General features: G+C 38.4%; 1 protein-coding gene across 10 annotated transcripts in view; it reads right to left on the reverse strand.

Moving 5' to 3' along the window:
* LOC144975087 (IQ motif and SEC7 domain-containing protein 1-like) overlaps positions 1-24,958 on the reverse strand; it is a 301,791-nt gene that overhangs the window by 94,332 nt on the left and 182,501 nt on the right. For all 10 annotated transcript variants that reach the window (XM_078918801.1, XM_078918806.1, XM_078918802.1 and 7 more), the window contains one exon: positions 18,242-20,070. Coding sequence is in view for 4 of the 10 variants with exons in the window: in XM_078918797.1 (XP_078774923.1) it covers positions 18,242-20,070 (1,829 nt within the window). In the remaining 6 variants the exon portion in view is untranslated. The remainder of the gene's footprint in view (positions 1-18,241; positions 20,071-24,958) is intronic.

Genomic DNA, 24,958 nt, shown 5'->3' on the forward strand with positions numbered 1-24,958 from the left:
ATTAAAAAAAAAAAAAAAAGAAAAAAAAAGAAAAAGAAAGGAATGTATTATTTTTTTTTTAAACCCATTAAAAAAAAAAAATTCGAACATGAACATTGACCAGTGACGGCACCCTATCCAACATGTCATCCAGGATACAAACCAGATACCCTTGGCTGATACGAGCACCTCTATCAATGGCAGGGGGGTGGCCGAGCGGTGTTTATACATAATGATAACGATAATATACATACAGCCCCTCAAAACAACACTTTGTTTGGGGAAGGGAAAGGAGGAAAGGAAAAATTAATCGTTTGAACAATGTGTAAACATACACGACACACCGCAAGAATAGGGGGGGGGGGGGTGTCTAAAAATAGATACATGACCTAGATTGTATGTCTGGCTTGGAAAACAGTTTAATTATTTATTACTCGTAAATGTGTTGGAGGCGATGGGTGAGGATAGAATGGATGGATGGGACGGAGGAATAAAGGGAGGAGGAGGATGGGTACGAGGGGTAGAAAGGGGTAGAAGGAGAAGGGAGAGAAAACTAGGAGGGGGTGGGGGTGTTTTGGAGGAAGATAAAGGGGAAGGGGGGGGGGGGTGACTACCAAGTGAGAAAGAAAGAGGAGGAGTGAATGAAGATAAAGGAAGATGAGAGAGAGAGAGGTACCAGAATGAGGAAAAAAAGGAATGGGGAGTGAGGAAGAAGAAAAGAAAGAAAAAAGGTCCAAGACGACGTATACACATATGCAGCAAGTCTGACATCCAAACCCATTTATGGGCCTAGTTTAAAACATTGTTGTAATGGACAATATTTTGCGTCATATTTTAAAATGAGATTTCCATTACATCAATGAGCCCATAAGGAATGGGGTTATCAGACCTGCAAATAAGTGCACGTCCGTCCAAGACGATAATGATAAGTAGAAAGAGGAAGCACAGGCACCCATTAACCATCAACTCCTCATCACACACCCGAGTTGCCAAAACAAGGCTAATGAAAACCTTCTCAAAACATCGTTATGTCACAATTAGACACAGACACAGGAGAGAGAGAGAGAGAGAGAGGGAGAGAGAGAGAGAGAGAGAGAGAGAGAGAGAGAGAGAGAGAGACGTCTGGTGTCGGTGCCAAGAACATTACATCTGTAGAGCTGCCTACTTGAATTTTTTTTAAATCGTAGTTTCCGAGGAAAAAAAAAGAAGAAAAATTCACTTAAAGTAGCTTTACAAATAAACAAAATTTGCTCTCAGCACGGTCCAAAAATGTTCCAAAGTCCTGAGTATAGGTGGAATGAACTTGGGTGTTTGTTATTGTTTTTTGGGTTTTTGTTTTTTTTTTTTTTGGGGGGGGGGGGGGGGTTGTTTTGTTTCTTTTTTTTTTTTTTTGTTTTGCCATCCGCGTTTATGAGTAATTCTCACTAAACTGTGTTAACCACACTAAAAACGCTCAAGGTTACACATAGTTTTGTGTTGTTGGTCCGTTATACTTCCGGATGATAATTAATGTTATGAGCTACTATCTATAGGTTCGAAGAGGCTAAACTTTCCTTTTCAACAAAATTTATTGAGTCAAAGAGACCTATGCAGCTCTGTAGCTTGAGCAAAGAATTTTTCGTAGCACTCGGCAGGTCTGCATCTGGATATACGACGGTATTCGATTCCAGATGAACTTGACTTTTTACATCGTTATTTAACAATAATTAACTACACCGAGACGCAGGAGAGACAGGTCTGGTGCCGGTGCCAATACAATTCCATGAGGATTTACTGGCTGGGTTAGATTTTACTCGAACGCCTTTACATCGTTAGTTACACACAGACAAAGGAGGAAAAAATCAACCTGGAATCGAAGGTAGAGGAGAAAGTTCGAAGTAAAGGGTTTGAGAGTTTTTGCCAAGATGAGGGTCATTTAAATCGAACGATATAATTTGAAGGACGAGTTTTCTAGCCAATTCTTTTTCAATACGTTTCTTTCCAGAGTTCGGCAGTTCACTGGTAAATTTGTCTTCAATCCTCCCTTCCTTATCCCATCCATTAAGTGATAAGTGTCGTTCCCTTATAATATATTATGAGTGAATAAATAACAATGTGAAATGAATGTAAGCTCTTAACAACGCCATACACATTACTCATTCGTCTGTAGTGTTTCATTCATCCTATTTTGTGATAAAAGGGAAACCGAAACGTCCATTTATTGTTTTCGTATATTAAATTGAAACTTTACATTCAATTTCACATTATTTATTCCTTATATATTTATGAGCCCATTTACTACTTTATTTTTTTTTCTATCCATATCATTGCTCATTTAGGTACCCTAGCATTGATGATAACATTACACGTTCACAATCCTTATCTCTCCATCCTCTATACACAGTACAGAAAGATTACACTCTCCTCTCTCTCTACCATAAACAACAAATGTATATAATATTCAGCTAGAAATGGTGAAGTCAGATTTGACGATCTGTGGCTCATTTAGGCTCTCTAGCATTGAGTGATAACATTACCACGTACACACATAATTATCTCTCCATACTCTATAGATAGAATGAAGTTTACACCACTCAGGTCTTTGATATTGCTTTTTGTCATCCATGTTTACAAGTAGTTATTAAAATGTATTAACCAGACTATAAACGTTCGAGGTTACACATAGTTTTGTGTGTTGGTCCGTTATACTTCGGGATGGCAATGTAGTGAGATTCTTAGCCAAGCGCATACTATCTATATATGAGTCACATTTACTCACTTTTAGTTTTTCTATCCATGTTATTGGCTCAGTTAGGCACCTCTAGCATTGAGTGATAACATTACCACGTTCACACATCCTTATCTCTCCATCCTCTCTACACACAAAACAAAGATTACCTCCTCCTCCTCCTCTCTACCCATTAAAACAAAAACAAATGGTGCCATATGTCAGGCTAGAAATGGTGATGTCCACTGATTAAAACATAAGTCTCCAATCTCCTTTATCAATTAAAGATATGCGTTTAGTTAAAATGCTCATAACGTCCGCCAGCCGGATATAATGTACCAACACACAAATCTATGTGTAACATTGAGCGTTTAAACACAATTTAGTGATAACTACTCATAAAAATAGCTGGATAAAAACAATAACAAAGAGCTGAGTGACGTCAATTTCGTTCATCTTTAGTCTTTCCAATCGCCTTTATCAATACTGAAAAAAATAAATCTAAAAAAAAAACAACAAAAAACAATTCATATTTTACTTTGGCCATTTATTCTGGGATTTTTTTTTTCACTTAAACATCGTTGAATCAAGAATACCTGAAACCAGCAACTAAGTCTTATAACCTGAGACTACTTTAAAACTTCTTATAGTCAGTAACAATATTACTATTATTATTATTATTATTATTATTATTATTATTATTATTATTATTATTATTATTATTATTTATTATTATTATTATTATTATTATTATTTATTGTTTATTATTATATTATTACTATTTATTATTATTATTATTTATTATTATTATTTATTATTATTAATTATTATTATTATTATATTATTAGTTATTATTATTATTATTATTATTATTATTATTATTATTATTATTATTATGTCTCGTCCTACATTTTAAGTGTCGCTGTTGGTCAGAGTTCCATTGCAAAGCGCTTTGAGCATGTATAGTGGACATTATATTGCGCTTTAAATTTTAATGCTCAAGTTTTTTTGTTGTTTTTTTTTCTTGGGGGGGGGGGGGGGGGGGGGGGGTTGTGTTTATTTATTATTTTCATGTTTTTTTTTTTTTGGTACATTCCAATAATATCAATATTCTTCCCTAGTTCACACCAGATAATTTCCAAATAGACGAGAAAATCGATTTACGTGGCCGCTCTGTTTGATTACCATCCAGAGAGCCCAACCTAAAAAATAAGAAGAAAGAAACTTGCAATCCAGCATGGTGCCTGTTTCATGCGCACAATTTAACACCGTTCAGTGTGCCTGCGTTGTCAAGTATTGTATATAAATAGTCGTAACCTCTGGGACATGTATGGAAAAGAGACGGAATAGAAAAGTTGGTAACATCTGGGATGATCAAAGGAAAGAGAGCTAGAGGAAGACAAAGAACGACATATTATCTAAATAACCTAATAATGGCCAAATGTGACTTAAAAAGCAACACAGATTTCATGCGCACCGCAGAGGATCGTGATTCGTGGAGACAGCTGACCGGCAACGGGCTCAAGAGTACACGCCACGATGGATGATGATGTACCTCAGAATTAATACATGGAAAACGGCGGCTTGCCAAAAAATTATATCAGTTTGGAAGATTTTCGTATTGGATCGTTTTAAAATTCGTAATTTTCGTGATAGCTTGCATCTCTGTGTCACCTTCTTATTCCTCTCCTCGAATGCCCGGTATTTCCCATCGGTTTCGTTGTAATGAGAAATAACTGTTGGAATGTTGACAGAGACAGAAAGTAATCTGTTGTGGGTGTGAGTGGTGATAATGGTTGTTGTGTGATTGAGACTGGATGGATGGGTGGGTGGATGGATGGGTAGATGGATGGGTGGGTAAATGGATGAATGGATGGATGGGTGGGTAGATGGATGAATGGATGGATGGATGGATGGATGGGTGGGTGGGTGAATGGATGGATTAATGAATGAATGGATGGATGGATGGATGGATGGATGGGTGGGTAAATGGATAAATGGATGGATGGGTGGATAGATGGATGGGTGGGTAAATGGATAAATGGATGGATGGGTGGGTAGATGGATGAATGGATGGATGGGTGGGTGAATGGATGGATTAATGAATGAATGGATGGATGGATGGATGGATGAACGGACAGATGGGTGGGTGGGTGAATGGATGGATGAATGGATGGATGGATGGGTGGGTGGATAGATGAAAGGATGGCTGGATGTTTTGATGGATGATGGACAGATGGGTGGGTGGATTCATTAAATGACTTGTTGATAAATTGATCATTTATTTATGTATTTATTTATTTATTTATTCATTTATTGGTTTACTTATTGGTAGACGTGCATATACGGACTTTGAAGAATGGAATGGTTTAGAGAAGGGAAGGTGTAAAGGAAAAAGGACAAAAAGGAGGAGATGAATAGATAGTATGCAGATGACGTCACTCAGGCCTTTGTTATTGTTTTTGCCATCCGCGTTTGTGAGTTGTTCTCACTAAACTGTATTAACCAGACTATAAAAGTTTATGGTTACACAGAGTTTGTGTGTTGGTCCGTTATACTTCCGGATGGCAATGTTGTGAACTCCTTGGCCAAGCGCATACTATCTATAGGAGGTGGTAGAGGAGAAAAAAAGAGGAGGTGGAGGAGGACCATAAAGAGGAAGTGGGTCCCGACGAGGATGAAGTTGAGGAGGAGGTTGAAGAGATGGAGAAGGAAGAAGAAAAGGGTCGAAAGATGTTCTATATACATGTAATATTATTATGAGGAATATCAGTCACTAGGGTCGTACAGACTGTTCGAGTTCTTTTGTAAGACTATCCGGTGTATATGACGTCTAGAAAAAAACAACACTTAAACACACACACACACACACACACACACACACACACACACACACACACACACGCATAATATACACACAAACACAAACCCTAGCAAACATAGCATAGAACAGAGAATAGTTACGATGCCAAACAGGTCCTGACGAAAGGTCAGCATTCCTCTATATCGAAAGAGAAAGTAAAGTAAAAAATAAACAATAAATAATTATAAAACAAAACAAAACAAAAACAAAACAAAACAAAAAAAAAATCCGCAAAGAAAAAAAGAAAAAGAAAAAGAAAATGAAAGATTACAAAACCGAAAAAAAAAAAAAAAAAAAAAAAAAAAAACAACTAAAAGACAACAAACAAAATAAGCACACACAAAAAAAAAAAACAAAACAAAAAAAAAAAAAAACAAAAAAAAAAAAAAAAAAAAAACAAACAAAAAAACCCAGCAAAAAACAAACAAACAAACAAACAAAAAAACGAAACAAACTAAAACACACACAAACACACACACACACACACACACACACACACACACACACACATAAAACCTTCGGGTTATGAAAGGAAAAAGGGGAAGATTTGAAACGGATCCAAGAAAAGAGCAGACTATAATATATGATACCGTAATCGGCACGTAATGTGTAGAGGAAGAAGATCGGGTCGTTCAGAGTCAAAAACCCCATATCGCCTGTAGGCTGAAAAGGTTGTTTGAGCCCGAAACATTCCTTATTTAATCTTTTTTTTAAAGCAGTTATTGTCATTGTATTATTATTTGTCGTTTTACATCCCTTCTAGCAGCCCAGGTATTCAGATCGAGTTCTTTTGTTTTTTGTTTTGTTTTTGTTTTTGTGATTTCTTTTTTTTTTTTTAGACTTGGTAGCCAAAATAACAAATGATCCAGATGGTTCTCGACCACGGCGTGTTGTTGTCTTTTCATCAAAAGGATTCCTATAAACAATTTACGTGGAGAGACAGTGGAAGGACGTTCTAGAACGGAGTGGGGTGGTGGTGGCGGTGGCGGTGGGGGGAAAGGGGGGGGGGGAGAAAGAGTGGTTTAATTCTATCCCCGGGCGAGACACTCGGAGTTATGTTAGCGTCCACGGATAGTTTTGCTTCCATTTCTATTTGGCGTTGATTATTTGTCAATTGGATCCGTCGTCAAATCGACTTGCCTTGCCTGTGATGGTGGCGGTCGTTGTCGTTGTGAATGTTATCAAAACAAACAAACAAACTCGTCATTTTCTGTCTGGATTCCATTATAACATTTAACTTCCTGTTTGAAGTCTCTCTCTCTCTTCTCTCCCCCCTCTCTCTCTCTCTCTCTCTCTCTCTCTCTCTCTCTCACACACACACACCTTGTCTCTTCTGTCTCTATCTATCTCCGTGACTCTATCTTTCTCTCTTTATTTCACGCATAAATGTCGCTCCCTCCATCTATCACAACCTCTCCTTTTCTATCTCGGTGTCTCCTATTTTTGTATCTAATTTCCCCATCATTACATCGCCTCTGTGCCTTATTTCCTAAATTTATCGACGTCAATGTCAGTTTATCATAATATCAAGGGGTCCCAATACCTCTTCTTGGCAAAAACTCAATGGGAATTTCTGGCCAAATTTTAAAATAGGATTTTTGTTCAGAGTAAGTCCATTGTGCCATCCTGTGTTATTTGTCTTCCATTTTCAGCTGTCACCACCCGCCACTGACACCATCTCATCATCTGTCATTGTGGCTGTCACCATCACCATTACAAACTATCAGCTTATTCTGGACACGGAGAAAATAATAGTGGCTTATTTATTGCTGCCAAAAAACAATTTCTTTTAGTGGAAGTTGTTTTTGTTGTTCGTTTTGTTACCTTGGCCACAAAAGCTGAAAATCGAACGCCTGAAGATTTACAAGTTTAACTGCCGTACTCTTGGCGAACACACACACATACACACACACACACACACACACACACACACACACACACACAAGCACGCTCAAATCTATAAATTTATGAACTCCCAAAGAAGACTGATTTTTGAGAATATTTCACCGAGTTGTATAGGCTGTCTCCTAAATTAATGAAAATATTAAGCCAAAATTTTTTATTGCCAAAATTTAACGTAAAAAATGAGTCATTTATTGTTTTGTCACGAATGAGACAGCAGAAAATAAATGGTTGCGTGTCCGTCTGGAAATAGACGGATCTTATTAGGGAAAAATCTCCTTTCATTTTACATGCTCCATCCATTCTATTCTGCATCATATTCTACGTTCTCATTATATTTAAAAAATAAATCCTTTGATAGGACGAAATTGACGCCACTCAGTTCCTTGTTTCTGTTCTAATTCTAAGCCAGCCATTTTTATGAGCTAGTTATTCTCACTAAATTCTATCAATCAATGCTAATTTGGCACACTGAGTCAGTTTGTGTGAAGAGGAGAAGGGGGGGGGGGGGGGGGGGGGGGAGGGGGGGGGAGGAGAGGAGGTGGGGGGGGGGGTGGGATGATGATGATCATGATGATCATGATGATGATGAGGAGGAGGAGGGGATGATGATGATGATGATGATGATGATGATGATGATGATGATGAGGAGGAGGAGGAGGAGGAGGAGGAGGAGGCGGAGGACGAGGATCAGCAGTATGAACAGGAGAAGGAGAAATAGACAAAAAAGGGGTTGAGGGGGAAATAGTTTCAGGGGACCGTATAAAAAAATATCTTGCGGATTTAAATGTTGGGGTATGTAACAAAACAATAAAATAAATAAAACAATACAGAAATATATAAATATACAAATAAATGAATGGAATGAATAAATAGACACTTTTTTTAAACGAATAAATTAAATATAGGTGAGAAAATAAATGGATGAATACTATGAATGAGTAAATAATTATGTAAATAAACAAATAAGAAGATAAATAAATAAATAAATAAATAAATAAATAAATAAATAAATAAATAAATAAATAAATAAATAAATAAAATAAATAAATAAATAAAATAAACAAATAAATAAAATCTTTCCCCAATCTTAACGGACTCCATCCATCAATCTTTCACTTCCTTATCTATTAGAACGTGAAACCAACTAGGCTGAGTTAATCCAATTTTAGATAACGTGGGGAATGGGAGTAAGCGTGAGAGATAGGGAGAGAGAGAGAGAGAGAGAGAGAGAGAGAAAGAGAGAGAGAGAGAGAAGTAAAGAAAAACAGATTGAGAGAGAGAGAGAGAGGGAGGGAGAGAGAGAGGGAGAGAGGGAGAGAGAGAGGGAGAGAGGGAGAGAGAGAGAGAGAGAGAGAGAGGGGGGGGGGGGGGGAGAGGGAGAGGACCTGAGCAAAGTTTAACCAACCTCGAATTGATAAATAATGAGTATAAATATACTATTGAACGATTTTTAAAAAAAATGTTTTCTTTATGAACAACACAAACGTTAGAGTGGGGATGGGTGTGCGTGTTTTTGTGGGAGGGGGGGAAGGGGGGTTTCCAAGCAATCTTTGGGAAATATATATTATATCTTCATGCATCAAATAAGCGTTAGTTGTTATAAATGAGGGGAAGCAACTCTTGATCTTCTTTACATTTTTGCCATGTATTTCGTAATTTTCGCAACTTTTTTGTGTGTGTGTGTTCAAACTATTTTTATTAACAATTCTACACATAACCCTCTGTTCTCTTCACAAGTAACACATTACATTGCATATTTACCTAAGGTACATAGAGAACATCGCACGCACACAACTCTCAAGGGGACGAGACAATACGGTAATACGACACAGACAACGCCAGGTAGACGCCACCACGTGCTACATACAACAGTCCATTATCCCCTGCAAGACACGATGGCAAACTTCAAACGAACCACTTCAAGGGGAAAGTAAATCCTGTAACAGCACGCACATGACAAACATCCGCGGGAGAGTTCAAAAGAGGAACTCTATAAACAATTATTGTTGTCAGATCGAGGCTCTTGATTAATGAGAGCGACGAGGCCTAGATGAATGAAAACGAGGTTTAGGGTTTCACTGCATCTCGTCCAACTCAAAATGATAATGACAACCTTATGATCCATGTGGACAAAGATAAGAAAAGAACAGAATTTAAAACATTGAAAATATTGCATTCAGATGTTGACACAAGAGACAGAAAGGGGATGTGTCTTTGTCAGTTTGACACAGAGATGGCTTATAAAACGTGTATGTGTTGAGTTCCCAGTTCTCAGTCTAAGGTTGATGTGTTGCCCGATGTCTTCTAATGATGCTATTATTCTGTACAGCAGGGGTTATGTGGGTCAATATGGAGTTCTCTGGAGAGCTCATTTACTACAGCAGTTATTTAGAGCAATATCCACTAAACGTGCTCAGAGCGCTTTAAAAGGGTATCCCCGGATCGTTGACCAACAGCAACACATAACACATAGAACGAGACATGGCGTTAGGCGATATTACATTTTTTTTCCCGACAGAGACAACGCTGTTGACGTCCTATTACTCATTTTACACCTGAATATGGTGAGAGAATGTGAGTAAAGAGCCTTTTCAAAGGACTCAACTAATACAGGACCTTTGACCCGAAACAACTGTCATACCACAAAAAGACAACATAGTCGCACATTGTAATTCTCTTCACAGTGAGAAGCCCTTATCTCAATCCGTCATTTTTTTTTATTAATTCGGTATTCTGCTTAATTTTTCGATATTTGAAGTAAGGTTACTGGCCAAAAATGACGGTGAAAGTTGGAGGATGGGGTGGAGATTTTGTCAGTGAGTGGTAAATAACAGCTCTCTTAGTGAAAACAGTAACAATTTGGCTTCAGGTTAGAGTAAATCCGACTCCAGTCTGTTAAGGGTTAATATTAAAACCGCGTAGGGATTCAATTCTAGTCTCACTTCCTTCCATGTCTCACGGTGCCAGACAAATTACCTGCCAATAATAATATAGATAAGGAATCTATCAATCCATTACTATTTTCTATCTATCTTTCTGTCGATCTCTCTCTCTCTCTCTCTCTCTCTCTCTCTCTCTCTCTCTCTCTCTCTCTCTCTCTCTCTCTACTTCACCTGTTCCTGACCCTTCACATGGTATCTCATGAAGGTGTCTCATCCATTGACTATTCATCGGAATGGGGGAATCAAACTGATTATTCCGGCTGACGCCACGCCCTTGTTAACAACCTATTTATCTATCATTTATTCATTACTTTATTTATTTATTTAATCACTAATAATACATAGATTATCTATTTATTTACCACATTAAATTAATTTGTTTGTTTATTCTTTCAAATATCGATTGATTAAAATGACTCTCTTACCTTTGAAAAAAAAAATCTCAAATCCGAGACTTTGCGAAGTCCCCCCCCCCCCCCACCACCTTTCCCCACCTCCCAGGTTTCAGAGATTTTACCAAGATAAGGGTCATTCATTCTAATCGACTGATACTAATACAGTTTTTTTGAAGGGCGAGTTATCTGGCAAACATTATGAAACGTTTTTCCTCTTCCTGTTTTTTTTTTTCTTCTTTTTAAAAAAAAGAAAATAATAATGAAAAATAAAATTCCCTTTATTCATCCCATAAGGTAAATTAGTCTCTTCCAATGGAAGACTGGAATAACCCAGGCGTCAGCCGCAGTGCAGCGCCGCAAATTGAGCTAGGACGAGGTGACTTGCTCAAGGCCACACAGCGCAGGCAGCGGCGGGTGATCGAAGTCGGTACCTACCTTTCGGGTACGAAGCAAAGACCATACCATAAGAGTACCCAAGAGTACCCTAGCAATTTCCCTCACACTGTCCGTCCTTATCGGACATGACTAGATCTTCATGGTGACTGGACCCATACCCTAATGGGCCAATTAACGACTGACCAGCCCTTTCAACTGACCACCCAAAAGCACACGCTTGACCAAACTTCCCCTACTGTCCATTACCGTCATAACTAGGTGCATACAGTGTAACACGGTTGTCTCGAAAGCTGATGTTGAATCAAGCTTTAAAAGTTCGATCGCGACAGGCTTTGATCTTCGTCTAGTTTGGTTTCCAAATCTTTGACAGGCATTTCATTATGAATAATATAGTGCTCACGTGTCCCATTTCCTTGCGGGTACATACGCCATTCAGACTTGACACGTACCAATTTGGGCCAGACGCATGCGATCAAGATTGACCATTCTCCAGGCACGTATTTTGTTTTTGTTTTTTTTGTTTTGTTTTTTTTTTTGGTGTTTTTTTTGTGTGTGTTTGTGGGTTTTTTTTTTTGTTTTTTTTTGCTATGTGTCTGTCTTTTGTTGATTTTTAAAGTCTGCATTGTCTTGTTTTTTGTTTTTTTTAAAAGATAATCATTTTTATAAACGCATATACCTAACTAACATTTTATTGTCTCTGACGGCCCATCAAGATTATACCAGTCTGAGGTTATCGACAACAAATTCTACTTGAGGCATTGTTTTTCGATGTTTTTCGCTGTGTTTTTTTAAAATTTGTTTGTTTGTTTGTTTTTTTTTAAATAAAGAAATCAATCATAAAAATCATTGGCACATTAAATTTGAAAGATCACATACTTCAAACTGCAAAACTGATCCGATCAATTGAGAAGAAGAATTCAACAAAACGAATATCTATTCCGGGTAACTTGTTACTGTTTTAACTAAGGGATACGACCACCAAATTATTGGAAATGTCCATATTTTCGAGTTATCCAAATTCGTGATGCGCGAGTTCCACTGTACGTGGATACAATTCCACTGACATAACTGTCTTACCTTAGTACAGGGGTCGGTGGTAACGTGAGCTAAATTAGAGACATGCCCTCGTTAACCGATAGAGATAAGATTATTATACGTATATATTATGTACTCTACCCGTGGTATAAGTAGTGGGTAATGTAAGTTACGACATGATTGGCCTATATATAAAACAGGACAGGGGTGTCCTTGAGGTGGGTCTTTACGGTTCTTGGGAGGCAAAAATTTACTGAACTTTTACGTTAACACATTGACAGACCCCGAGTGTTAAACTCCAGTAAAAAGACATTATTATGTCCTTCCCTTTTCGCAGGTGATTGGAAAATATACTGAGGGTTTATAACATACTGAATTCCGTAAATATACGGAACATTGGCAACCTTGGGTATCGCAGAGCTGCCTACTTAGAGTTTCCAAAATTAGTAGTTTCAAAGGTAAAAAAAAGAAAATGTCGCTTTAGATAGGTTTAGAAATAAATAATGTGTCCTCAGCATGATCGAAGAAATGATCCAAAGGCCTGAATAAGAAACTAAACGTTCCTTTTCAACGAGATTTGAGTCAAAGAGGCTTATTTATGCAGTTCTGTAGCTGGAGCCAAAAATCGTATTACTGCGAATTATCGCTGGACTGAGCAGGTCTGGGGTATCGGGAACATTCTACACTGCGGCACGTTGACCAAAAGAAAAAAACATAAAAAAAAAAAAAAAAAAAAAAAAAAAAAAAAAAAAAAAAAAAAAACAAACAAACAAATAAACAAGAAAAAACACTCTTTTCCTTCACCTTTTTGGCCAAAAAACGTTTACTTTATAATAATATATGAATACCGATATAGACAAGAACAACCAAAAATTGAATCAAAGACTTCGAAAAAGTTCTCACGTTATGACATGATTTGTCTATATATAGAACAGGGGTGTCCTTGAGTCTTTACGGTTCTTGGGATAGTAAGATAGCGGTAACATTCTACACTGCAGCACTTTGACAAATAAAAATAAAAACAACGATAAACATTTCCTTCGCATTTTTGGCCAGAAAACTATTACTTCATAATAATGTACTAATTTCGATGGAGACAAGAGCAACTCCACTATTTAATAAAAGACTTCGAAAAGAAAAGTTATCAAGTTTAAGATTTTTTTTACAAGTTGAGATTTCATCGATAATCTATCGATTTTTGAATTAAAAGTTTTCTGGAATTAAAAACAAAACAAAAAAACAAACAAACAAGCCAGTAAATAAATAAACAAAACAAAACAAAAACGAAACAAAACAAAACAAAAATTAAACAAACAACAAAAACTATAGAATTAATTTTAAGTCCAGTTTAGCACAAGGGGTTTCGTTTAATTTGAGTCTAGTCTGACGTCATACCTTTTCAAGATTTGATAATGTGCTTTTTTTTTTCACTAAGAATTAAAAATATTTCTGCCCAAAACACTATAAAGTTCTTTTGTCTGCATAACATCCCATTGCCGTGCAGCAATCAGGGAAATTCGATAAAACTAATGGTTGATATCGGCTGGTTACCTACGAATGTAATCAATTTGACCGTTGTATTTGGATTAACGATTTTCTAAAAATAGAACTCATTCCCTCTCGGGGGTTTCGGCGAAGGATGGAAAGTTTCTATTTTTAGAAACTCGCCAATCAGTGCAATTTGGAGGTGATTATTGTATTGATAGAGTAGCCAGATTTATGATGTAACCAGCTAGAGGTCCCGGGGTTTTGTTCTATCTGGTGCCATCCTATTTAATTACCGTAACGACCAACGACATTATCTCTCCCTCCCTCCCAAGAGATTGAGAAGGAATAAAAAAATAATCAGAAAATAAACACAATTTTACAACTGGAAAATTAATACATAAACTAAAAACCTCTGTACCCCCCCCCCCCCCCCATCCTGCAAACCCCGTCACCCCTCCACCACCTTTTCCAAAATCGATTTACATGCAAATATTTTTGACTGTTTGGATCGAACATGACAGACGAGACGAGACGAGACCTCCCACGGTGGTCGGAGTAGTCAGCTACTGCTACACTATCGCAAGTATCTTACAAAACACCATTTTATTCTTCTTTTTTTTTTAATTTATCGATGAATAAAAATGGCCACGAAGTGTCAAACCCAAGACTTCTAACTAGAAGCAATGGTTACCAGTTCAGAAGGCAAAAATTTACTGAACTTTTACACAAACACATAAAACGACCCCGTACTAAGTGCTGAACTCCAGTAATAAGACATTACGTACTTACTTTTTTTTTTTTCTATTTATCAGGTCCTTGGAACGAAAATATACTGAGGGTTTATAGCATACTGAATTCCGTAAAAATATACGGAATATTGGCAACTTTGTAGAAAAGTTAAGAATTAAAAGGTTTAATGGTTTTTCTTGGGTTTTTTTTGGGCAAGATAGGCGTCATCAGCAGCTCAGCTTATTCGATCGATAATATAAACTATGTAAATGTGTATGCTTTTCTGGCCGAAATATATAGAGTAAACCCGTTGAGTAAAAGAGTTGAGACAACATAAATTGTTGAGGCGTAACAATGTTATTTGTAGGATAGGTGGGTAGGTCGATATCATAACAACAACATCGTGACACCGTGACGGCTGCTCCTGCTTGGGGTACTGGTAGACCTATCTACTATACGTGACCACACGTCTCCAAACGGTACTTAAACAAAACTGGAGTGAACTGAATGTTGAAAAGTGAATTAAAATTTGAATTATGATTGAGAGATATTGTGACATTTTTACTGTCTAGATTTTGAAGAATTTAAACACACACAAACACACACACACACTTACCTTATCTCTCTCTCTCTCTCTCTCTCTCTCTCTTTTATCTATATATATATATATATATATATATATATATATATATATATATATAATCTTCCCAATACAAGGTAAAATGTTGGCACTATTCTCATATTTCTGGCTATAAATTCAGCTAACCATGTCACTGTTTACAGGCGATGGGTTACATATCTTGTCTTTATAAATACCTATATCGTGTTACATTCCTATATACAGGCAGTGTCCCCACGTTGTCCACTATTACATATTATAATATGAACTCACTGACCACTCTGACAGAGAAGGAAGACACTTAGGGGGACACGCTGACCTGTGTGACCTCAGTAGTTACAAGAAATGAAGTGAGTAGGATATCAGACATTTGCCAGTAGACAAATACAGAATAAACAATTCGCGGCGGCGATGGGGGCTCGAACCAGCGACCTTACAGGTACGGCAACTCCGCCTGACCGGGGAGAGCGTGGCTCTTCTGTCTGAGCTATCCACCACTCCGTAGTTGTGCTAGTGGTTCGACTTAGCGATGCTAATTAACTGAAGTTGAGAAAATAATATTATATGATAATTTCATATTAACTCTGTCAATAGCAGAGCCGGGAAAATAATTTGTGAAAATTGATAGAGATGTAAAGGAGAAGTGAGAGGAAACACGTGCTATCCATCTCGCAGACCCGCCTAGTACTACGAATTCGTAGAATTACGAATTTTTTGTTCCAGCTACAGAGCTGCATAGGTCTCTTTGACTCAATAAATTTTGTTGAAAGAAAAGGAAAGTCTAGCTCCTTCAGAACCTATATCCAGGACTTTGGAGCATTTGTTGGATCAAACTGAGAGCAAACTGGGTTGTTTTTTTTTTATTTTTTGTAAACTTACTTAAAATGAATTTTTTCTTCTTTTTTTTTCCATTGTAAACTACGATTTTTTTTAAATTTGAAGTTGGCAGCTCTGATCTCGGTAAAAACTTCCCGCTTTGAGCACGATTAGTGGACATTGCGCTTTATAAATGCTCAAGTCAAGTCAATAACATTTTGAAATATTATGGGATAGCCTAAAAACCTTCTACGTGTATTTTGTAAATAGACAGCATATTTTTGACAGTCTGCCAATGTCAAGGACGATGTGTGTGCATCAAGGACAGGTCACAGGTGTCACCAAACAATGTCTTGCTGTCACGTCGTGCTCTGGCGTGGTATGCGTAAACAATTCCTTGGGAAAGACATTGAATGCTAGACTTGGAGAAAGAAGTGTTTGATCCTCATACCACCCCTCTCACCGGCACGTATACACGCCTATATGAGATTGATATAAGACACTTGGTTATTGGATATTTGAATTCTTTGAGGCCACCCCACCTCCTCCCCCCAAGCCAGCACACACAAACACACTTCTCAACATATCCTTTACTAGGGCAATGCGTTTTGAACTTCATCCGGAATTTGTGAGAAATATGAGAAAAATACAAAAAATAAGAGAATATAATGAAATTTATGAAGAAGCAGCATAAGGAGAAGGAAAACGAGGAGGTGGAAGAGGAGGAGGAGGAGGAGGAGGAGGAGGACGAGAAGAAGAAGAAGAAGAAGAAGAAGAAGAAGAAGAAGAAGAAGAAGAAGAAGAAGAAGAAGAAGAAGAAGAAGAAGAAGAAGAAGAAGAAGAAGAAGAAGAAGAAGAAGAAGAAGAAGAAGAAGAAGAAGAAGAAGAAGAGCCGGTAACAATTATATGCCTGTCAAAGGAAATTATATGCCTGTCAAAGGAACGAAATTAACGTCACTCAGCACTTTTTATATTTAGCCATTCAGTATGAGTAGTTCTCATGAATATTTCTCACTAAATAGTATCAATCAATCAAACTACAAACGTTCAAGGTTTCGTGGTGTGTGTTGGTTAGTTATATCCCGCTGGCAGGTATCGTATGAGTTTTTTTTATATCTAAACGCATAACATCAATAGAAATAGAAGGAACGAATTTGACACTCATCTTTTTCTATCTGTTTTTAGACAGCCATTTTGGTGATTACTTCTAACTAAATTATATCAATCAGACTATATTATAAACGTTCAAGGCGACACAGAGAAGTGTGTGTGTGTGTAAGTGTGTGTGTTTAGTTGGTACGTCATATCCGGCAGGCGGATGTTGTGACTATTTAATTTAAACGCATATCATCAATATCCAACTGGTGGGGGGTGAATGACGTCTCCAGATAATCCAGCAGAAAGCAATTCATGGCAGAAACTAAGAGTGTACTACGTTGTTGAAATGTGTCAAGTGGCTTTTTTGTATACTGGATTTGGCTTTGGGGCGGAAGTGCGTCATTGACAGGAATTAAACCCCGGGGTGCGACAAGAAACTAAAAACAAAACAAGGACCAGGTGTTGAGGGGTGATAAGAACGGAGAGGAAAGTTAAATGCATAACAAACGTGTCATTACTACTAATCTTTCAAGAACTTTGGGGGGGGGGGGGGGGGGGAGAGAGAGAGAGAGAGAGAGAGAAAGAATGAGAGGAGTGGTTGAAGGAACAGATGAAGGAGATGGAATGCTGCTATCAAATTGACAAATTGAGTCAAGAAACGGGAGGGGGGTACATAATACACAAACACAAATAGGAAGACAGGAGCATGAAAGGGGTGGGGGGGGGGGGGGAATTGTAAATGGATAAACAGACAGACAGGAAGATAGACAGATAGATGGTTGGATGGATGGATAGACGGATAGATAGATAGATAGATAGATAGATAGATAGATAGATAGATAGATAGATAGATAGATAGATAGATAGATAGATAGATAGATAGATAGATAGATAGATAGATAGATAGATAGATAGATCAATGGATGGATGGATGGATGGGTGGATGGATGGATAGATAAGATAGATTGATAGGTAATTAGTTTCATACGATAGGTAGGTAGATAGAGGTAGAGAAGGTGGGAGTGGAGTATAGAAGCGGGGTGGGTGGATGAGAGAGAGAGAGAGAGAGAGAGAGAGAGAGAGAGAGAGAGAGAGAGAGAGAGAGAGAGAGAGAGAGAGAGAGAGAGATTATTGAAATAGGTACATACACATTGATAATGGTCATTGACTAAAGGAGGAAAAATACAAAGAAGGCCAGGAGGAAAGCAAGATGACACATGGAGCTTTGAATTGTAAAACTGTGAATTTTCAATAGGACTCTATACTCACTTGTTGAATAGATTTAATCCGATTCTGTACAGTCGTTTCCGTTGTTTATCGTTAGTCCTGGGAACACTGTGAGCATCGGGTGTGATGCTCATTCGTAATTTCCTCTGATAACTCAGGGAATTGTCACTGGTAATGCTGATGTTCTCCGTGCTCACGTTCTCCGCCGAGCTCTGGGAGCTTGAGTGAGTTTGACCTTCGCTGTCCGCCTCGCTGGTCTCGGAAATGTTACTCATACGCTTGGGGTCGTTAGATTTGAGATGCGAGGGTGTTTGGTCGCCAGCGGTGTTGCCAAGGACGTTCGACGACTGATTGGGGCCGAGGGATGAGTTAGTGTTGGAGTTGGGGTCTCCGACTTTTCGTTTCCAGATGGGGGAAGCGTCCGTGGAGCGGGTAGGCTGGACGATGGCGATGTTTGGGGATGGGGTGGGGGTGCCAGAGGAAGTGGAAGATGTGTTTTGGTTGGGGGTTGCGGCGTAGATTTGTCTGCCGCGGTATTTGACTTGGGCGCTGCCCATGAAGTATTTCATCTGCATCTGTTGCACTGTGGCTTCTATATGTTCTCTGTTGTACATGGGGTCGTCGGGGGAGGCGGGAGGATCTACTTTCACTCTTACAGGGTCTGATTTGTTATGCGGCATTCCTCCGCCTCTGGCCACTGTAAAATATTCCGGTGGTTCTCTGTACCCTTCTGAGGAAATCGAGGGAGAGTTGGAGTTCTGTGACGTAAGAATGTGGGGTTCCGATATATTGGAGGAATTTGTGGACCCGATGGAGGACCGGGCCGGATGTGAGTGGTGGGCGTGGTGGGGGAGGTGGCCTTGGCCGTGTTGGTGGGGGAGGTGAGTGGCGGGCATATCCTGACTCCCTTCGCTGTGGAAACTGTCCGTAAGAATATCTGTCTCCTTACTCTCCAGAAGCGACTCGAAGTCCACACTGTGAGGATCTGCCACGGAGCTGGGAATGATGTGCTCCACGCCGGGAGCCCGGACAAAGGATGTTTCTCCACCGCCGTCTGAAAATGACGATACCCGACTGGAATCGAGTCCTACAACCACACCGCTTTCATTCACATTACTATTACTATTATTATTATTATTATTATTATTACTATTACCAGTAGTACTACTAACACCGACAACAGAACTATTGCTACTAGTACTGGAGTTACTCCCGCCTTTAACCAACCTGGGCTTGGCGAAGCCACCACCAACAACATTCGGGTTTGCCCCGACGGGCACTCCGTCGATTGTAAATCCCGGACTGCTGAAAGCGTTCCGGCTGAGTTTCCCTGAAAAATGGGACGGTTCCTGTTCGCTGACGTGTATCCCCCTATCCAGCCTCTTCCGGCTGCTGTCGACGCTTCGTTGGATTGGGAGTGAAGACGTGCGCAGGTTTTCCAGGTTGGCGTTGGAGGTTGAATCGAACGCCATCTGGTGGTGAAGATTATGCCGCGGCAAGTCCGTGGAATGCCGGCCGGCGCTTTCAAAATCGGCGACCATGTTCCTGACGTCGCGGCCGAAGGCTAACTCTTCTTCGGTTGGAGGTGGGGGGAGGCCGGTGCTGTTGTTGTTGTTGCTGTTATTATTATTACTGTTGTTTCCGCTGCTGATGCAGTTGCCGTCGGTGAAGTCTGCGGACAGCCGGTCTGTCCAGATGGTGTGGCTGCGACCTAATTCCGACAGGCGTTTGGACAGGCGACGTTCTCCGTAAGAGTGTCTGAGTTTCTGGAAGTTTCTGTTCATGCAATATTGTCTGAAGGCTCGTTGGATGGTACGGGCGGCTCGGCGAGATCGGATAGAACCTCCGTACTTTCTCTCTAACATCTCCACCTGCAAAGGGAGACAAGAAACCAAAATTAATTGTTTAAATAACACCCTTTGAAAAATATAGGATGATTCAATATAATATGGGCATTATATGATCATCTACATACGCGGTGCTGCCAATCCTGGCCCATATAATTGAGTAAAATATGGAGCCAAAATGAGTAAGATTTTGAAAAAATTCGTACAATCCTGCAAAACCGATAATTAACACTAAATCTGATAATGGGCTATTAGACCATACTAGCAATAACATAATCAATATTTAAATTAATGAATAAGCTTACACTTTATAGACAATATAAATAGCATCAACTTCAGATCCATGTATAGATCTAATATGATCTAGTCAGATAAAATTATATTGAACTCACTTCATGAACTTATGGGTCAAGAAACAGATAGTGTTTAAGTACACCAAAAAAGTGTGTGAATGCTAAAAATGCTTAAATAATAGAAATGTAAGCATGCTTACAAACCTGAGCACAGTGTGTACAATGAATGAAAATGCGTAAAAATACGCATTTTTTACGCAAGGTTGGCACCACTGCACACGCATTATAAACGTCACCGTTAAAATACAAGTCATGACATTAAATGTGCGCACCTCACTTGAACTTTCATGAATCATCCTGAACCTAGGTGCACATATTTCCAGGTCTGATAACAGAAATTATGTACTGATTTAACATTCTTGTAATGGACAATATTTTGCGTTGGTTTGAGAGTATTTCCATTGCAACAATGAGACCACAACAAATTGGGTTATCAGACCTTCAAATCAGTGCATGTCGCCCTGTACCTATTCGTAACGTTTGTCAATCGGTTGTTCTTCTCTTAACGAGTTTTTTTTTCCCTTTGTTTTTTCGTAAGTTGGTTTTAGGAGCTGTACAGCTCTTACGCGTTAGTAAAAAGAAAGAGGATGTGACATTATACAGATTACAGATAAATGTCGGCACCTAGGTACAAAGGCAAGAAGAAAACAAACAACAACAAAAAATAAAGAGGGAGAAAAGATTAAACAAGGAAGAGAAATTGATTGTAAGAGTATGTTATCCATGTAACTGGCCTTAGATCGGCAAAGATCTTGTTATTCTGTCTGAGCAGGAATTCGGAGCAAACAAACAAACAAAAACAAACAAGAAAGCGATTTTGAAAGCCATTACAACTCCCCTGACCAAGTAACCATCTTGGAATAGAAAGGTGTAGCCTACCTCATTACAGAACGTTTGGGTATAGAGACAGGCATCGGGATTGATCTTGTTTCTTCAAAATATGTAGACTGTATAACCATTTCATGGGGAGAGAGAAAGAGAAAGAGAGAGACAGACAGACAGACAGACAGAGAGAGAGAGAGAGAGAGAGAGAGAGAGAGAGAGAGAGAGAGAGAGAGAAGGGGGGGGGGGGTGAGTGGAGATAGAGACATCTACGCAAGAGACGAGGAGGAGTTAGCACAGATAGGTAAATAGATAGAGATATACTGATAGAGATAGATAGATAGGTAGGTAGGTAGATAGATAGATAGATAGATAGATAGATAGATAGATAGATAGATAGATAGATAGATAGTGGGAGTTTTTTACGCCCCCCCCCCCCCCCCAAAAATAAAAATAAAATAAAATCAACAAAGATCTTCCATTGACTTACCATACATAAGCACACATACCGACAATCCACAAGGAAAACACAATGATTCCAAACGCTGCCATGATGGTGATATTTCCCCTACACTACTCCACCAATACACAATAATAATTACACCAACACACACACACACACACACACACACACACACACAGTACTCACAGTCGTGGTGTGGTGGTTATAGACGGTTATATTGAAGACGTATCAATCAATCAATTATCTTACACTACTTTCACAACAAGAACAACGACCATATCTAAATCACGACTTTTATGATAAATTGCGAGAGTGGTTTTATAGTATGTGTCATTTATTTAAATGGGTCTTAGCCACCCGAATGCCAATAACTTTCATGCTGTCAATCCAAATTTGCACGGTTGTAGCCTAAAACCCCTAGTACAATGAATAATATGAAGAAAAGATATATGTATCTCCTCAGTTATTTCCCTTGTTTAATATAATATAATAGGGAAAATCTAAGGCCTATTAATTCCCCCTACTAATCACCAATAACAATGAACAAGTGGCCGTACGCTGGATAGACACGTATCTATCTAAAAATTGAAAGCGTTCCAAAGTGCCGCAATCAATTGGTAGTACTCAAGAGATATAAAATACAAGATATTATACACTAAGCATCATTTTTTCTATTGAACGCCGCCTTTTAGTGTAATCATCCATCGTGCACGATGAAGCGCGGCCATTATAGATAGAATGAAGTTGACGTCACTCAGGTCTTTGCTATTGTTTATTTATTTATTTATTTATTTATTTTTTTGCCATCAACGTTTATGAGTAATTCTCACTAAACTGTATTAACCAGAACTAAAAACGCTCATGGTTACACACAGTTTTGTGTGTTGGTCCGTTATATTTCCGCCGGATGGCAATGTTGTGAGTTTCTTAGCCAAGCGCATTCTATCTATAAGAAAGACACGGGCACAACACAACTTAATCACCACAACTATATTGAATCAAAGAGGAATTTATGACCTTCAGTTCTGCAGACAAAAGAATCGATGAGTATATCTCAGTTGGATAGGCTAAATCGACTCCCATTTTGTCTTGTCATGAATTCAATAACTCCATCAATTACAAGTAGATAGACGTCTACTGTATAATATTATGTAATAAACAAAAATGAATATAACAGGTTTAAAAGAAGAAAACAAAGAACAAATTACCAAACACGGAACGTTTCGGCTCAAATCCCTTCTTCCGTCAACAACAAAAAACAATAAGTTTAAAATGTAATACCCTACATACAAACTGTGGAGTGATCCTCGACAATATTGTAGGTTTCCACAAGAAGAAGAAGAATAAAGACATAATTACATTACTAAATTCCAGATAGACGACATCTGGAATTTAGGAGTAATGTATTTATGTCTTTATTAAGTTTTGTTGTTGGCTGAAGACGGGTTTTGAGCCCGAAACGTTCCGTCTTTGGTTTTTTTTTTAAAGCTGTTATATTCAATTTTGTTTATTATAAGTTTTTACAGTCAACAGCTTCTAAAAGCTTAGTGTCAGTTTGACTACTGTATAATATACATTAGTACATAGACGTATGTAATAATATTAAACGCTACGAGCCTAAATTCAATTTGGCCGCAGTTCAACTCCATCAAGGCAAACAAGCACGCGCCAAAAACACTGCAGGATGAATGCAAATGGTACTATGATGTAACACACACACAGGGCACATACATATATACACACACACACATAACCGCACACTCATGCACACACGACACAAAATGATAAGTGTAACACGTATATAATTATATATATATATATATATATATATATATATAATATAATATATTATTAGATATTACAACTAATGACATCAATACGTATCGAATTTCAATAACAATGATCATATTAATAATGCAGTCATATCGATGTTTTATCAAGTATTCACTGAAAGGGAGGTTTTAATGCTTATAGAGGATTTGACTGATTAAAAAGTATGAAATCTTTTCTTTTCTTTTTTTTCCTTTCCTTTTTTTTAAAAAAAATTATATTTAAATCACGTAGCCTATGACCCTGTCAGGGAGTGACTGAAAAAAAAAAGATGATGAAATTATGGGACGAATCGAGAAATGTGTGGGTGTTTGTTTGTTGTTTGCTTTTTGACAGGTTTTTTTTTTTTCCTTTTTGTCTCAAATATCTATAGATAGAACGAAGATGACGTCACTCAAGCCTTTGTTATTGTTTTTTGCCATCCTCGTTTGTGAGTGATTCTCCCTAAACTGTATTAACCAGACTATAAACGTTCATGATTACACAAAGTTTTGTGTGTTGGTCCGTTATACTTCCGGATGGCAATGTTGTGAACTCCTTAGCCAAGCGCATACTATCTATATCACGTAACCTCTGACCTTGTCAGGGAGTGATTGATGATGATGATGATGATGATGCAACTATGGGACGAATCGAGAAATGTGTGGATGTTTGTTTGTTGTTGTTGCTTTTGTTTGTTTTGTTTTTCTTTTTAATTGTTTTAAGAGGATATAACCATCTAGCTGCTGCCTTACTTTGTAAAACATCACAAAACTGGCCGTTCAAATGAAATAAATAAAAATAAATAAAATTCCCTTCATTCATCCTATAGGGGAAATTTGTCTCTGGGGTCGATTCCAAGGGAAGACTCGATGGAACAACCCAAGGCGCCAGCCGCAGTGCAGCGTCGCAATTTGCACTAGGGCGAGGTGTCTTGCTCAAGGCCACACAGCGCAGGCTGATCAAACTCGGTACCTTTCGGGTACCAAGCAAAGATCATGGATGATCTTTAATGAAGACCAGCATTTATTTAAACTAGAAAATAAGATGCCATCACTCTGACACAAGAAGATAAATTACACAATGTATGTATCCAGTCCTTGGGAATAGTGGATTTACACTTCCAATGAAAAAGGAACCAGTTTTGTTTTTTTTCTTACATCACACATCCTATTTAAAAATAACCATGATAGTAACAATGGCTTCCATTCAACAAGGAATGAAGTGAGTAGGAAAGTGCCAGAAGACAACAGAGAACATAAACTTCGCGGGGGGCGATTGGGGCTCGAACCCGCGACCTATTCAACACAGTGTGTATATCGAAAAACAATCACAACACAACATAAACATTTCCGTGTCACAAACACTGATAGAATAAGTATCAATGGAAAACGGGCTTTGTGTGTCCCTGTATCTAAATGCGCGTGCGTGCGTTTGTGTACATTTAATAGGTACATGTCCTTGT

The sequence above is a fragment of the Berghia stephanieae genome, chromosome 6, assembly GCF_034508935.2.
Source record: "Berghia stephanieae isolate SIO BIC M18660-M18661 chromosome 6, UCSD_Bste_1.3, whole genome shotgun sequence".
NCBI classification, from domain to species: Eukaryota; Metazoa; Mollusca; class Gastropoda; order Nudibranchia; family Aeolidiidae; genus Berghia; species Berghia stephanieae.